Source organism: Trachurus japonicus, chromosome 5, assembly GCF_045865225.1.
Source record: "Trachurus japonicus isolate A0001 chromosome 5, Traja_1.0".
In the NCBI taxonomy this organism is placed as follows: domain Eukaryota; kingdom Metazoa; phylum Chordata; class Actinopteri; order Carangiformes; family Carangidae; genus Trachurus; species Trachurus japonicus.
The window spans coordinates 23,967,242-23,982,608 of record NC_140911.1 but is presented as its reverse complement, the minus strand read 5'-3'; the positions used below and the strand labels follow the sequence as shown (position 1 = coordinate 23,982,608).

Sequence of the window (15,367 nt, the reverse complement as noted above, 5' to 3'; positions counted from 1 at the left end):
ATGCACTTGGTTTAAAAAGCTTTAAATGGTGAGGGTTGTCTTATTATTGGGGGGACTCTGTTAATTGGTACAGAGAAAGTCTCTGAGTAGCAAGTTGGAGGGACTTTGGTTTACGTAATATGGAAAACTGTCCGTGGCCTCGCCACTCGCAGCACTGAAAACCAACAAAAACAAAACAATTAAGGTCGGTCAGACATAAATTGTAAAACACCAGCAATCTGACTTCACAGGACTAAGACGCAGTTAAACAAACATATAAAACTTTGGTATTAGACAAGTATGACAACAGTCCCACTTCAAGGTCCCTTTCAGGGGCTTTCTCTCAGCTGGAGTGTTAAATCCACTGATGGAGATGATGTGATGCACTTGAAATCTGAAAAGAAAAGAAAACAGTAAGTGGTAAGTCAAAAATGAATTAGCCAGGCCAATGTATTTGCTCACATGATTATTGCAGGTTTTTCTGTTCAGCATGTGTATGTTGGTTAATACACAGCTGGTTCCTCGCACAACACCTACATGTTTATTTTCATACCGCTGTTGAATGTCCCACACAGCTTCAAAATATCATCTGCATGTTTGCCCATTACAGATGTACATTTGTGCACTTGTCTTCTGTCAGCATATGTTTATGTTTAATTTTTTATTTTGATGCTATTTCTAATTTTGATTTTAGTTTCTGGCTTAACACACAGAACAATTGGTGAAATAGTGTGACAACACCTGTCTATTATGTTATGTTTTATGTTTGCCTTCAGTGTTCAACACACACAAGCAAGACTTCATCTTATCACACTAAACTCAACCAATGAATTAGACTCAACTGTGCCACACCAGCAAACAGAGCCATGTTATGCTATCGTATTTTAACGAGAACCTGCAATGTAAAACCCGTTATGTCGTATAACACCATACATTTCACTACAGTGTTTAAGTCCATTCTGTCCCATACTTCATGTTGGCTTCCACTGCTGCCTGATTGTCTTCTGTGTCCCCCTCCAACAGTGAGAACAACAGGGCCTCAGTGTAACCTGTCTGAGGAATGTAGGCTGGAGCTAACTGTCTTACTGTGTGTGTGTGTGTGTGTGTGTGTGTGTGTGTGTGTGTGTGTGTGTGTGTGTGTGTGTGTGTGTGTGTGTGTGTGTGTGTGTGTGTGTGTGTGTGTGTGTGTGTGTGTGTCGAGTGTGTCAGGGAGGAGCTGTGATTAGATTTGAACCACTTCTCTAACATAATTAAATGTCCTAAAGCTGGTTCTTTACACCTCCCAAGTCTCGGAAGACGCACACACATGCTGAGTCACACTCAGAAACGCACACACCCTGGCTGTCACATTGACTTAAGGTGGAAATGTACTGAATGCACAGGCAGAATGTGTGGGTTTTGGACAATACTCCATGTACCAGTGGCTTCGGTCTTCGGTTTCGTCACAGTCTGCTCAAGTCGGTGCCCAAAATACTAAAAACCGTGGATGCCAAATAGCTCATGAGACGCATCACACATGCTTTCGCTGCCATGAGGCTTTTTTAATGTGCAGTGGCAGCTCCATCATGTGAGGAATACTTCAACATTTTGGGAGCGAAAGAGGCTCAGATGTTGAGATGGATATCAGTTTCTGTACGAAGAAATGAGTAATAAGCAAGATTCAGGATGTGGCTGGCCTGGAGTCCAAGGTTCAAAACTGCACTTGCCACGGAAGCTAATGTATCTCTTTAAGTTTAATCTTTACACAAACAGAAAAGGGCTGTAACTAACAACTGCTTTCCCACTGAATTAATCTGCCAGTTTTTTTTTTATTTATTTTTTTCATATTTTATTTATGAATTTTTTAATCTGCCAGTTTTTATATATCTTTTGGTTAATAAACACTCAAATGGCAGACTCACAAAAAGCAGATGTAAGCTGTAGAAAACAAGAAAGTAGAAATTAAAGTAAAGCCATAATTAGCTGCCATAATAATTTTTGGGCGGCATGGCTTCGACGCCACCCACATCGGTCCAGAGATGAAGATGCAGCTGACCGATGGCAGCAGGTTTTCACTTTGGATATGTGGACTGATGCTGAGTGTCACTTTGCATTACATCAGACAAATGAAGGCATCAGATAGGAGATGACTGACCAAGTGCTTTACAAATCTGAATAGGACGGTACATCCAAAACCAAATGACAGTGAAGTTCAGATCATTTAGTGTAACTTCTCGGTTTAAGTGGGTGTAGGTTTGCAAACTTTGCCTTGTGCAGGAATTTTCTGGTGTTATGTACAGTGTCTTATTTTCTCCAACCAGCAGCCCAGTTCCAGATAAACTCAGTTTACTATGATGTTCGGAATAAAAGGATATGATAATTCATTAAATTAAATTAAATTAAAAATACAAATAGTTCAAGGTGGTTAATTTTCTTTTGATCAGTGAGGGGGTATTTATCTAATTTTAACAGCTATGGAGCAAATTCACTGGTCCACTCCACCAGTATGATCAATGATGCTGCTTGCTGATTGCTGCATCATTTCATTTTTAAAGCAGCAAAACTGGACAGAGCTCGTTCCCAGCGTCACAAAATTTTTATGATCAATACTCTTAAATGGTGATTGGCTGATGTTCAATGAATGTATGTGTTTCTTGTCATGTACGTTACACTGACTCTGGTGTGTAGGATTGTGTGTTTCCTAATTCTGTGTGTGTGTGTGTGTGTCAATCATATACTTTTGACTGTGGTTCATCTGTTTGTCAACCTTCAGTTCAAACACGAGGCTGAATGAACTCCAGGCAACCCTCAGTATGTCGGTGTGTGTGTGTTTTGTAGGTTGCAGCCAACACTCCCAGTATGTATTCTCAGGAACTGTTCCAGCTCTCCCAGTATCTACAGGTAACACACTGACACCTACTGGTCATTGTATGCAACTACACTAAAAACAATAGTAATACATTAGTTACTTTTTCATTAGGCACCAAAACCATATCATCCATCCTTCATTAAACAATTTTAAAATAAACAAAATACAATATATAAAACGTAAACACTTAGACACAGCACAGGAGACTAAGTTAAGAAATAACTATGGCTGATCAATGAAACGCTACAGATCTAAAGCTGAGGATCAGGTCCAAATGATTTCAGGGGGTTTTCATAAAGACTTTTGAATCAAAGTGTCTTTTCCACATTGACACAGTTACATAAAGTGATGTTGTGAGACATTATGATGAGGTGAAATAAACAAAGAGCATATACACATTCACATGTAACTAAAATAAGTAGTTTATGACAATGCAACACATTTTAGATCCTTTCCTCGTCACTGTAACTGACTTTGTTGATATTTGTTCCTGCTAATTTATGTTTTCATTTGAGACTTCCGTTACCTGCTTCACTCTTTCTACCTCTCCCTGTCTCTTTGCCAGGAGGCCTTACACCGAGAGCAGATGTTGGAGCAGAAGTTAGCCACTCTGCAGCGTCTGTTAGCCACCACTCAGGAGGCCTCAGAGAGCAGCTGGCAGGTAGGAAACACACACAACACCCGGACATAGGACCTTTGGTCGGTTTGTCTGCTCTCGTAAAGGTGCTGACACAGAAGGCTGAGACACTTTCTGCACTGAATACACACAAGATCAATTTCCTGCTCTCTAAAAACCCTGTTTTGCCATTTCAGCACAATGTTTCCTTCGCTACATCTTTGACAAAATCTTACATTAAATTAAACATCACCTGTGTAAAGACATTGTTCACCTCACAAGCTGTCTGTCAAACCCTCCATGTACACCTTGCATGCAGGTTTATCCAACCTAGCTACAATACACTGTAATATGTTACATTCGTTTATACAGCACAGGTGTCATCATTGCATCATATAAAAAGGATTGTATTAGATTGGCTAGTTGAAATTAATTCTCATAACAATCAGTCATTAAGAGATAAAGAGAAAATAAACATGCCTTAGGTCAGTATCGGTGCAAGTCCTTCAAGAAATTTTGTATGCTGTAATTTTCCCCCATATATATTACCAAGTCCACGTGGCAGGTTTTCCCATCATTCTCGTTTTGCTCTTGTGATATGAACACATTTGTCCAACACTGACCTAAACTGAGTGTTTGTTTCCAACAGGCTCTGATTGATGAGGACCGTCTGCTCTCCAGACTGGAAGTGATGGGCAGTCAGCTACAGGCTTACTCTAAGGTAACACACACACACATACATACACACATAATTGAAACAATATATTGTACAGTAGTAAATGGATGAATTTATCCCCTTTACTCTCTCAGTCCCAGACAGAGGAAGGGATCCGTAAGGAACTCTTGGCCCTTCAGGAAGACAAACACAACTATGAGACGACGGCGAAGGAGTCTCTGCGGAGAGTCCTGCAGGAGAAGATTGAGGTGGTCAGGAAGCTGTCGGAGGTGGAGGTAGGACACAAGCATACACACTGTGCACAACATCGCAGAGGAAAACGAGGCAAAACTAAACAGTTTTTTCTACTGTCCTGTAGCGCTCGCTCAGTAACACAGAGGACGAGTGCACCCACCTGAAGGAAATGTCTGAGAGGGGCCAGGAGGAGCTGAGGGAACTCGCCAACAAGTACAACGCCGCAGTCAACGAGATCAAGGAGCTCACAGACAAGATCAAGGTACCGGAGGGTAGACTCAACTCAAGACACGTGGACAGGAAATTATTCAGATTAGATTAGATTTAATTTGATTTAGATTTTCAGTGGCAAAACAAGTATAAAAACACTCGGGCACTTCAGTCGAGCTTTACAAACATGTCGCTGCAGTGCAGTCAATCCCATGGCTGGCCTGTACGTACGGTGCTTGACCTACAAAGGCTGACAGACGCACTATCCGAGTGCATTACATCAGAGTACTAGTGTGACATTCGCCCTCGCCTCCTGAGAAACCAGTCTGATTTAATCATTTGATCATGGATTGAAGAATAAACGTCTCAATTAACTTACTCTTCCTGCCTCCTTTCCCCTGCCTTGATATTTACCTCCTCTGTCCTCCGACTCCCCACCCTCCCTTTTCCACTTTCCTCCCCGCCTCTTCCAGGCAGCGGAGGGCCGGCAGGAGGAGCTGACCCAGCGGGGCGCAACAGAGAAGAGGGAGTTGGAGCTGCGGATTGAGGAGATGGAGGAGAAGGAGCAGGTTCTCCAGGCTCGCATCGAGGCTCTGCAGGCCGACAACGACTTCAGCAACGAGAGGCTCGCTGCTCTGCAGGGTACACACACCCACAGAAAGTTCACGTACACACATGCCTGTACCTCTATCTTTGTGAGGATGTGCCTGATGCGTTCTTACCTCCTAACTTGAGTGTAACGCAACTGAAGGAAGTTATCTAAACCCAATTATAGCCTTAAACCTGTATCACATTGTGACAACACAAGGTTGAATACTGAAATTGGTCCTCACAAAGATAGACACATACACACACACACACACACACACACACACAGAGCCCTGTCCTAACGTTTAACATGCTAACATACCTGCACCCTGTAGACCAATCACTTTAACCCCCTGGTCAACACAAGATTTACCGTAGCAACCAGTGGCTGGATCAGTACACACCTCTGACCAGTCAGGAGGCTCAGCTGGGACTTCCTGTCAGTCAACGCCTCTCTCCACTGTTGTTGTTGTTGTTGTTGTTTACAGTGCGGTTAGAACAGCTACAAGAGAAAAGCTTAAAAGAGAACAACAGTCTGGGTGAGTCCTCACGTCTCTGGTCTGCTCCGGGACACTTGTCCTCTCCGTCGCTCTTTGTATCTCTGTGGCCACTAACTTCACATCCTCATCCTTCACTAATGACGCATGACAACTTCCTGCATGATGTCCACATAACTTTGTGCTGCTTGCCGCTCTCTTCGCTCTCTCTGTTCATCCGTCTCTCTGTCTGTCACAGTGGGAACCTGGCTCTTCCTCTTCTGTTTTGGTCTTGTTTATGGTATCCTCAGCCCTCAGGTGTCCTTCAGGGGACATGTGACATTTATTCAGGTTCAGTCAAGATACTAGAAGACACCAAATCAAGGCATTAAACAGTCAACTGATTATTACAGCAGGTATTTTCCTGTCAACCAAATAAATTATCAGTCCCCCTTAATAAAAGTCTTTAGATTTCATTATCAACAAACAACTGCTTCACTTTAGAAACAGAATGACAAACTTAATTTAGTTTTAGTTTCAGAATGATAAAATGAAATAATACCCCCCAAAAAAGATATGGATGAATGGAAATTGAAAGAACATATTGATATATACAAAACACATAGATAAGTCTATACAAGAGGACATCTTTCAGTTTGATCTTGTTTTAGTGAATTTACTTTAATTTCAAAGGAAAAAGGGGAAAAAAAGGTTACTGCAAAGAAGCCATCATTGATTTCAATAAGATGTTGTTCAAATGTGCTTAGTACCTCACAACTACAGGGAACAGGAAGAGTGCAGATGTAGTGCAATTATACAGCACAGTGAAATACACCATCTCCCTGTCTTCTCACTGTTTTCAGAGAGAACCACAAGCTGTAATTAAAGAAAAATGTTTTTTACACATATTTAGGGAGAGAAAGAGACTTTTATTTTCAAGTTGGCTTACCATTAATTTCAATGACAGTGGCTCATCAGGTACACACACTGAAAAGTTTCCTCAGGTTTGCAGGTTTTTGGCCTCACAGCTCATGAGAATCATTCTCTGGGTGATAGTGGTGCATTTTATTGGACCCAGTGGATCAAACTTTATTTAGTTGAAATGTTTCTGGGTTTAAGGCGCTCAGAAATTAAATATTCATCGTTGTAAGTAGTTTCTTGTATGACGATTGTGTATAGAAAACACATTTCTGGGCCAAAGTGTGTCACATGACCTGCAGTACCAACTGTGGCCACTGTGTCGGACTCTGCATCGGGGCCAGGCCGGATGAGACCTTTGAATGACATGATAGCATGCGTGACCCCTGGGTGTCTTTGAAACACGGTGGAACACTGTCAGGTCTGGACGGGGCTTGGTGGATAATCTGGGTCGTTTCTGTGGTTGCCAAACTGTCCACTGCTTTGTTTCTCTTGGTTTGGGGGAAAAAAGAGCTTTTGGTCACTGATTGACTTCTGGTGATTGAATGACAACACTGAATACAAATGCTGGAGGTGACTGTCTCACTGCGCACTTTGCCACAGTAGCCACTTTGTGAAGGAACATGCCATCATTTGGACTCTTTACTCTGTTCTGAACATGTGTCTGGCTCGTAACGTTTCGACAAAATCGTATAAATCTGATCTGGTCACATGACAGATGTCGACACTGTCTCCCACGGACCGCTAGAGGAGCCTGTCGAGGACAAACAGAACCAGCAGACACCCGAGAGCCACGAGGAAGACGAAGATGAGGAGGATACAGACACCGATGATGGTGCAGTTGGGGAAGATGAAGATAAAGATGGTAGTTAGTTTAATTGTCATAATAATAAACCATTTGATTTCTACAGTAGACAGCACGTTTGGCAAAGAGCTTTACAGGATAAAAGAAAACAATTCTTTATAGAGCAATACAAATAATGAGTAAAAAACATTGCAGATAGAAATGCTATTAAATAAATAAACAATATTTAGAATATTATATAAATTTAATCTATACAATGAGACTTTGTATAAACAGAACATTTGATTTTGTTTTCCATATTTTTAAGTTTATAAGAAATGCTAAATTCACTTTTTCTAACATTTATTGTGTCTTAAAATATTTTTATCAAACTTTTAAAATATATTTAGAAAATGCAGTTTAATGTGCATGAGGCATCCAATACATCACTTTTACATCTTACATTTCCAAACATTCCCAAACTATAATTTGTACAAGCTGTCATGTTTTAGTTTGTGGAGTCGGTCGCTGATGCAGAAACTCCTCTGGATGATGAGGTTGTTGGGTTATTTTTTTTCTTCTTCTATGAAGCTGTAGTTAAATTCAGTTTAAACTGTTGGGCCAATGGATTTACATGTTGTTGAACTGAGAGGTTATTGAGAGACTTCCATTTACACCTTAGCTGTCTGACTGCTGTCCACATCCTGTCTGATGTTACAGTGTTGTGGTATCTGTGTTGAGCCCTTTATCTTATACTCAGCTCTGAGTTCTGCTCTGTCCGTTTATTTATCGAACATCTGTCTGTTTCTGTAGCTCTCAGTCTCTCTCTAACTCGGTGGTTCTGTCATGCTTTCTGCCTGGTTGTGTTTGTCTGTCCTTTCCTCTTCGCTGTCTGTCCTCAACTCCTTTTGTCTCGTACTCTCTAAAAACTGAGTTGGGTATTTGAGAACCAATTCTGAATTGGCACCGTTTCCAAATTCACACAAAGCTCAGAGTGCTCATTAAAAAACATGGATGCTGATTCAGCTTGTCAATTCCAGAAAGTAAGATGTTGAGTCGGCTGGCTATGCATGCATCAACAATACAGCCGACCAACGTGAGTGTTTGTGAGTCGTGAACCAGTAAAATGATTTCACAAAATAATCTCATGCTGAGAGGAAGTCCATCTTTCTTGATGAAGCATTTCCTGTTTTGATGTCACGAGCCAAACTCATCATTGTTTTAAAACCTGAGGGAAAATAGCAAGTGGAAAAAAGGGCATTAAACTTTTGCATGGTGTAATAGAGTATAAAGATGTATTTCAGATTTATTTATTTAAAAAAAATCTAATTCAAAAGGATATTTGACAGTCGCAGTTTGCACCAAATTAAGATTGTCCTTGTCTTCGATCTGGCATTGATGAGCAGAATCAATAGAATCTTAAGATCAATACCCAACTCAACTCTGATAGGCGACATAGTAACGTCAGTTCTCTGTGTTTCTATCAGACAACTGTCATGTTAACAACAGCGGAGGAGACTCGACTAGAATCCAACAGTTGATTGAGTGTCCGCGTGAGTACAAACGTCCTTCCCTGCAGTACGCGGCTACACATACACACAAACACATGTTGTCTGTATTCACTTTATTACTCTCAGTGCCGACAGAAGACCATGGAAACCTGGAAGAAGTTGAAATGATTTTAAAAAAAAATTAAAAAAAAAAGAGATAAAAATGAGGAAGAAATTACTGTAAATAAAAATGGTATGATAGTAAGTCATAATTCAGACAGTTGTCTTATCTCAGAATTTGACCAAGACTGTTTTTATCGTGTGGCATCTAATCTTTCAGTCAGCATTGATCTGGCAGTGCTCATGTTGGTCGTCAATCAGTGCACCACTTTGGTCCAGATTGAAATATCTCATGAATTATAAGATGGATTGCTGCGAAAGTTGCTGCACAGTGGCCAGACAGTACATCATCATCACCACCGCCATCATCATCATCATCTGACTTTTCCTTTATCTCATGAGGCTTTTTTGCTTTGGGGGTGTATGTATGAAGTATTGGATGTATTGTTATGGTATTTGGTACAGAGGTGCATACAGCCTTAGGTTGAATTGTAATAAGTTTGAAATTGTGACCTTATAATAGCACATTATGGCCCACCTGCAAAACTAATAACAAATCTATCATCCTTTCTTGTTTTGTGCAACTTGTTTTGTTAAACCAAATGAACTATTGGTCAAAAGAATGTTAACTAAACAGAATAATGTATAATTAGCTGTTCCTCAACAACGTCGAGTCTAGTTTTTTGTCAGGCAAGAGAAAATATTCTTGACAGTCCTGATGTTCTGAAGACGCACTATATAGGAGGTCTGGAGGAGTAATCCACAGACCTCAGTGTGAACAGGTTGCACTGAAATCTGGTGTTGAAGTTTGTATCATCAGGAGCAACTGACACTGTGCAGGAACAGACATTGGTGTGTGTGTGTGTGTGTGTGTGTGTTACAGTCTACTAGAAGTAGTAGACTGTGAATGTACTCCTATCTCTCTCCTGGCTCAGCTGTTTTACTGGAGATGCGTTTGTTTCTCAACCACATGAACTCTGTGAAGTTCTCGGTCCTGGTTGTAACAGCTTTTACTTTTACTTTTCTTTGGATTATTTCAGTTGTGCTTGTTCCTCTGGTTGACTGGTTGCCTCTCAGCTCTTCAAAAATCAATAGCGTTCATTTTCCTTTGCAAATATTTGCATCTTTTACTTTTCTGCATGTTTTTCCACTGAATTAGTTAACTAACCTCCTTGTTTTACCTTCCTTTTCTATTGCCATCCTTCCATTTTGGTTCTCTCTTGCCTCTGGTTGCCTGGAGGGCATTTGTTCAGCAGCTTTTCAATTTAAAGCGTAACAACTGATCAAACCTGAAGCAGCTCAAGTATCTTTGTCTTTGGAAACTTCCCCTGACTGCTTACATTTCTAATCATGCCAATCATCGGCTGATGTAAGCGCTTCCTTTTTGATTGATTGCAGTGACATTTTCCATCAATTACATCAAAGTTGTGTTGCCAGATAACATTAGTCTATTTATTAATTCATTGACTGACAGAAAGTTAAATTGAAAGGAGTTTGAAAATGAATACATGAAACATTTCATGACCATGATGATCAGTTAAGGCTTTGAGGTATTTAGGACTTAGATCACTTCAGTAGCTGAAGTGAAACACAAGTTCAGTGAGTCTCTGTTCAGTGTATCTGTTATCAACCGCTGCCGCTGCCAGTTGTATTAATACGATCGTGTTAAGTTGCCCCACTGGACATTACCAGAGTTTGGGACAGATCGGAATCAGGTCTGTATTTTCCAACAAATTCAAACTGTTTTTATTCACGGATATTTCCTGGATTTCTCTTTTTTTTTTTCTCCCTGCAGCTGTCAAACAGCTGAAGGAGACTGTAAGTTCTTCAATCCACAAACTGGCCAACTTTGATGGTAAGAGCTTCAAGCTTCAAGGAAAAAGTACTTCCAGTAGTTTATTCTACCTGTGAAGTATTTTATAGATAAAAACCACTGTTGTCATTATGTTCCGTCACTTCTATTAGTTGTAAAATATTTATTTTGTGTGCTTGTTTTTGTCTGTAGAAGTGATGGATGCCCACCTGCAGAACAACCAGACTGCAGAAGACGACATCCTGGCCAGCCCTGATCGGCTCAAAGGTACAGGGAACACACACACACAGTGGGAGTATTATGGGCATAGCCTCCCACCTAAAAGCAGGGATGAACTGAAGCTTGTTGTCTGAGTACAAAATGACCAGAAAGTTGATGTAATTGCATCATCAAGAGGGCCTCCTCACTAATACACTTTTGGTCCTGTGGGGGGAAAGTAAAATGACTTTTCGTTTTGTGAAGAAATTATCACAAAGGGCTAAACTGCTGACATGGAGAAATCCTTCTGTTGTGACCTGTGACCTTTCCTTTGCTGTTGTGAGTGGTCTGACTGTTTGTCATCCTTTGGACCCTCTGTGAACACAGAATGCACAGGCATCAGCAGCCATGTGTGAGGACTTCAACATGCTGCTGAAATACATTTTGACTACTCGTACACACTCATACACTTTTTTTTTATATATTTGTTCACACCTGCCATAGTGTACAAAAAGCAAGGAACAGACTGAACGTCCTCAGTCCTGAGGTATAAATCTCATATTAGATCCACAAAGATTCAAAAGTTTAAGAAGTGCTGCTGCTGTTTCTACATCACCTCCTGAACCCTGCTGTGCCTCATTCACTACAGTAACTCCAGTCAGTGCACTTCACTCAAGTGTGTGGTTATGTTATGTTTAACTATACTGCTCTTTTTTATTTCTATTATTTACTTTTTCTGACATTTGTTTGATGCAATTTTTTTTTTGAATTGCTGCTACAGTGTTAATTCTCTGCCCCACCGATTCTGCCCCCTCCTGACAATCCCCTCCCTCTCCCTCTCTGTGTGTTTGTGTGCGTCTGTCCACAGGGAATCAGATGGATGCCAAAGAGTCAGACATGTCAGACACACTGAGTCCTAGCAAAGATCGCAGCAGTGACGATACATCAGGTCAGTGAAACAATCACATATCAAATTATATAGTGTACATGGAGTGGAGCACATTCTAATTATAGAGCCTCTAACTGTTTTTGTTTTTTTCAGTTTAAACAGTTTTTATTAACATAAATAACTTAAACAATGTTTAATTTCAAAGGGGGGGTGTATTTGGAAAATATGATTATTTAATGGGTCTTACATCCAGAGATTCTGCTCTGTGATAAATTCATCATGGAGGAGGATCAAAGTAATCTGCTGAACACTAAACCACATATTTGGACTTTATTTTAAGTACATAGTATCTGCACCAACGCTCTTTGTTGGACCAGGCGATACTAGCTGAAATTAAAGTGCTCATTTGTTTCTTTTTGTTTAACAGTAACTTCAATTTTTGGATTCAACTATTATTTATGTGGTAGACGTATTGTTCTATATGTTTTGTCTTGTGGATTTTAAAGCCCTGTGTCAGTCCTTTATTCCTTCATGTGTTTGTGCGTGTTTGTTTCAGACGGCAACATGGATGACCAGGAGCTCAATGAACCACAGAACAGAGTAGCTCTGCTCAAAGGTAACCATGGCAGCTCGTCTGTGCTCTGTAGTTGCTCTGTAACACCATAAACCAGGATTATGAGCCACTGCGTGATGCTGTTCACTTACTGTGGTGCCTGCACAGTTTTATTCTTTGACTTTATTATTATTCATAGAGCCATCATGTATGTTAAAAGATATTCATTCAAGAAAAAGGATATTCGAAAATGTTCATTTCTGTGTTTGCTGTGTGTGTAGCTGAGCTGCATCGGGCCGGTCTAGAGCCTGGAGACACGGAGCAGGTCATCCACCATCTCCACAGAGAGCTCCTGGAGGCCCAGGAATTAGCCAACACCGGCAAGCAGAAATGTCTAGAGCTACAAGGTAACCAACCAACGGTATAAAAATAATCCGCCTCTGGATGCTGTGACTCATCAGGGGCCTAGATAGCATCAACAAATTCCTAAACTTCTTCCCTTTGCTCTTGACGTTCTGAAAATAAAATGTGAACTTTAAAAAGTTTCATAACAGGGAGAGGGATTAGATCAGCGGATCATAACTGTGTGCATCTGTTGCCAACCTATAAAACTGTGTTAAACAGCGAGATGACAGGTGAAAGTGTGGAGTAGGAGAGTGGAAACTGTATAAAAACACTTCGACTGATGTATGCTACTCATATGCTGCATATGATTATTGTAAATCTGTTACCATTTCTCTGAACAACAAGCCATGGGTCACCAGAGCTGTTAAAGATGGTCTGGAGAAAAACAGAGGCTGACCTTTCAACAGGGGAGTTTAGCAGAGCAGCATGCAGCAACCAGGGAGCTCAAACCTGAGATTTCTAAAGAGAATAAGTCCAGACTAGAAGAAAACATGGCTGCAAACAAATTGAGTTCCTTCTGGTCAAGTATGTTACATGACATCACAACAGACCAGTGATAGGAAGATGACTTGACTGTGTGACTCTGTGTCTCTGTAGCTCTGCTGGAGGAGGAGAGGAGGAGTAACTCTCAACTGACTGAAGAGTCAACCAAACAGATCCAGTACCTGCAGAGTGAGTACACACACACACACACAGAAGATACTGCACATTTGTGTCGTCTGCCTTGTTTTCTGCCTCACCCCCCCCTTTTGTGTTTCTGTGTGTGTAGCTCAGCTCAGCAAGCTGCAGGCCGACATGGAGGCACTGAGGGAGCAGAGGGAGAGCACCATCTGCAGCACCAGAGAGGAGCTCTACTCCGCCCAGGAGGAGGTACCACTGCGCCTGCATCCAACTTTGACTCCCTCTGACCTCTCTAACTCATCCTGACTCAGTCCGACCTGTGATTCTCTCCATGACATCTTCCTCCTCTGATTCCCTCTGATTCAATTTGACCTTTTCCAGTTCCACCCAACTCCTTCTTACGTCTTGAATATTCCTCCCAACTCCCTCCTGAATCTTGCTGACTATATCTGACTTCTCCTGACTCCCTAGTGACTCTTCCTAACTCACTCTTCCTGAATCCATCTGATTCACTCCAGCCGATCTCCACCTTCTCCTGATTTTGTCTCTCTGACGTAGCATTATAAATCCCAGTCATGTATTTTATCACTGACCATCCCTTGGACTCCTCTGCTGTCAGATTCTCGTCCTCCGCCACGCCATGGAGGCAGCCACAACAGAGCGGGAGCGCGAGATCGCCGCCCTGCAGGCCGACCTGGGCAGTGTGCGCTCCGAGCTGGAGCACTGGAGGAACACAGCCACTAAGTACGAGGAGGAGATCAGCCGGCTGCAGGAGGCCTTCACACAGCAGCAGCAGCAGCAGAACTCAGCCAACCAGCTGGAGGGTGAGCAGAGAGCGTGTGTGTGTGGGCGGATGTACTAGTGCCAGTGACAGTCTATATGTTTTTCTGGATACTAAAAATGACGATATGTCCCCTCTCTCTTCTGTACCAGTGGAGTGTGCTGCATTGCAGCAGCGGTGTGTGTGTTTGCAGCAGGACTGTGACGGCCTGAGAACTGAACGGAAAGCTCTTATGGACAAACTGCACCGTCTGGAGACTGAACTGAGCAGGTACACACACACACACACACACACACACACACACACACACACACACACACACATACACACATATACTGTACAGACATGTTACACTGATTTTACATCCGCCATGATTGAAATTCAAGTACCTGAACATTCCCCACCTGACAAAAAACAAAACTTACCTTTCTTTGATTATTAACAATAATTATAATTATAATAATAACCAAATTTATGATACCACACTTCAGACTAAAACTTCTAAAGTCCCCGAGTCCTTTACTAAATGAAAATTGGAGGTTCGAACCAGAACATATCAGGAATGTGTGTTAAACCCACGGTGGACATTACAAACTCTTTGTGACAGCCATGATGGAGCTGATGAATTCTGGCTCGGGACAGCGAACAGAAGCGCTGCCAAGTCCTCAGACCCTGACGTAGCTCAGCGTTTAGAGTCAGCACTAAAAGATGGACTGAGGATGAGACTGACGGGGGGAAACTGTGGCGCTCGGCTGATTCAGGCGGAGCGGGACGATGGGATAGCAGATGATTGACAGCTGACTGAACCAGGCCGAGCAGTCAGCAGGTTAAACGACTGCAGCTCTGTGCCCCGTCTGATCTCTGTGGAGAGAAAACACCACTATGCTCAGCAGCTTTTATCTGTACTAGAGGCAAAATTTCCCCACTGTACAGTAAATTGTAGGTGCCATTGTGGATTTTTTTTAATGAACTGTGTCAGTAAAAGTGCACATCAGGAGGCCTCTCTGCTCCTGCTCACTGTCCTCTCACTGCTGAGATCAATACAACCAGAAATTATTTGCTTAATACATAAAATGCTCCGTAAAAGATGAAGCCAAATGCAACAATGTCCCAGTTTAGTGAAAATACTTCCAGCAGCTCAAAACAACAGTTGAATGAAAGCCGAGGG

The 15,367-nt window shown here is 41.7% G+C and overlaps 1 protein-coding gene across 16 annotated transcripts in view; it reads left to right on the top strand.

Annotated features, from left to right (window-relative positions):
- slmapa (sarcolemma associated protein a) overlaps nt 1-15,367 on the top strand; it is a 58,072-nt gene that overhangs the window by 30,816 nt on the left and 11,889 nt on the right. For 4 of the 16 annotated variants that reach the window (XM_085776849.1, XM_085776850.1, XM_085776865.1 and 1 more), the window contains 18 exons: nt 2,797-2,859; nt 3,393-3,488; nt 4,093-4,164; nt 4,254-4,394; nt 4,478-4,615; nt 5,037-5,205; nt 5,640-5,690; nt 7,264-7,410; nt 8,817-8,882; nt 10,735-10,794; nt 10,945-11,019; nt 11,819-11,899; nt 12,396-12,455; nt 12,674-12,799; nt 13,395-13,469; nt 13,567-13,667; nt 14,038-14,242; nt 14,352-14,469. In XM_085776849.1, the coding sequence (XP_085632975.1) occupies nt 2,797-2,859; nt 3,393-3,488; nt 4,093-4,164; nt 4,254-4,394; nt 4,478-4,615; nt 5,037-5,205; nt 5,640-5,690; nt 7,264-7,410; nt 8,817-8,882; nt 10,735-10,794; nt 10,945-11,019; nt 11,819-11,899; nt 12,396-12,455; nt 12,674-12,799; nt 13,395-13,469; nt 13,567-13,667; nt 14,038-14,242; nt 14,352-14,469 (1,844 nt within the window). The remainder of the gene's footprint in view (nt 1-2,796; nt 2,860-3,392; nt 3,489-4,092; nt 4,165-4,253; nt 4,395-4,477; nt 4,616-5,036; nt 5,206-5,639; nt 5,691-7,263; nt 7,411-8,816; nt 8,883-10,734; nt 10,795-10,944; nt 11,020-11,818; nt 11,900-12,395; nt 12,456-12,673; nt 12,800-13,394; nt 13,470-13,566; nt 13,668-14,037; nt 14,243-14,351; nt 14,470-15,367) is intronic. The other 12 variants (XM_085776855.1, XM_085776854.1, XM_085776858.1 and 9 more) reach the window with 8 other exon arrangements.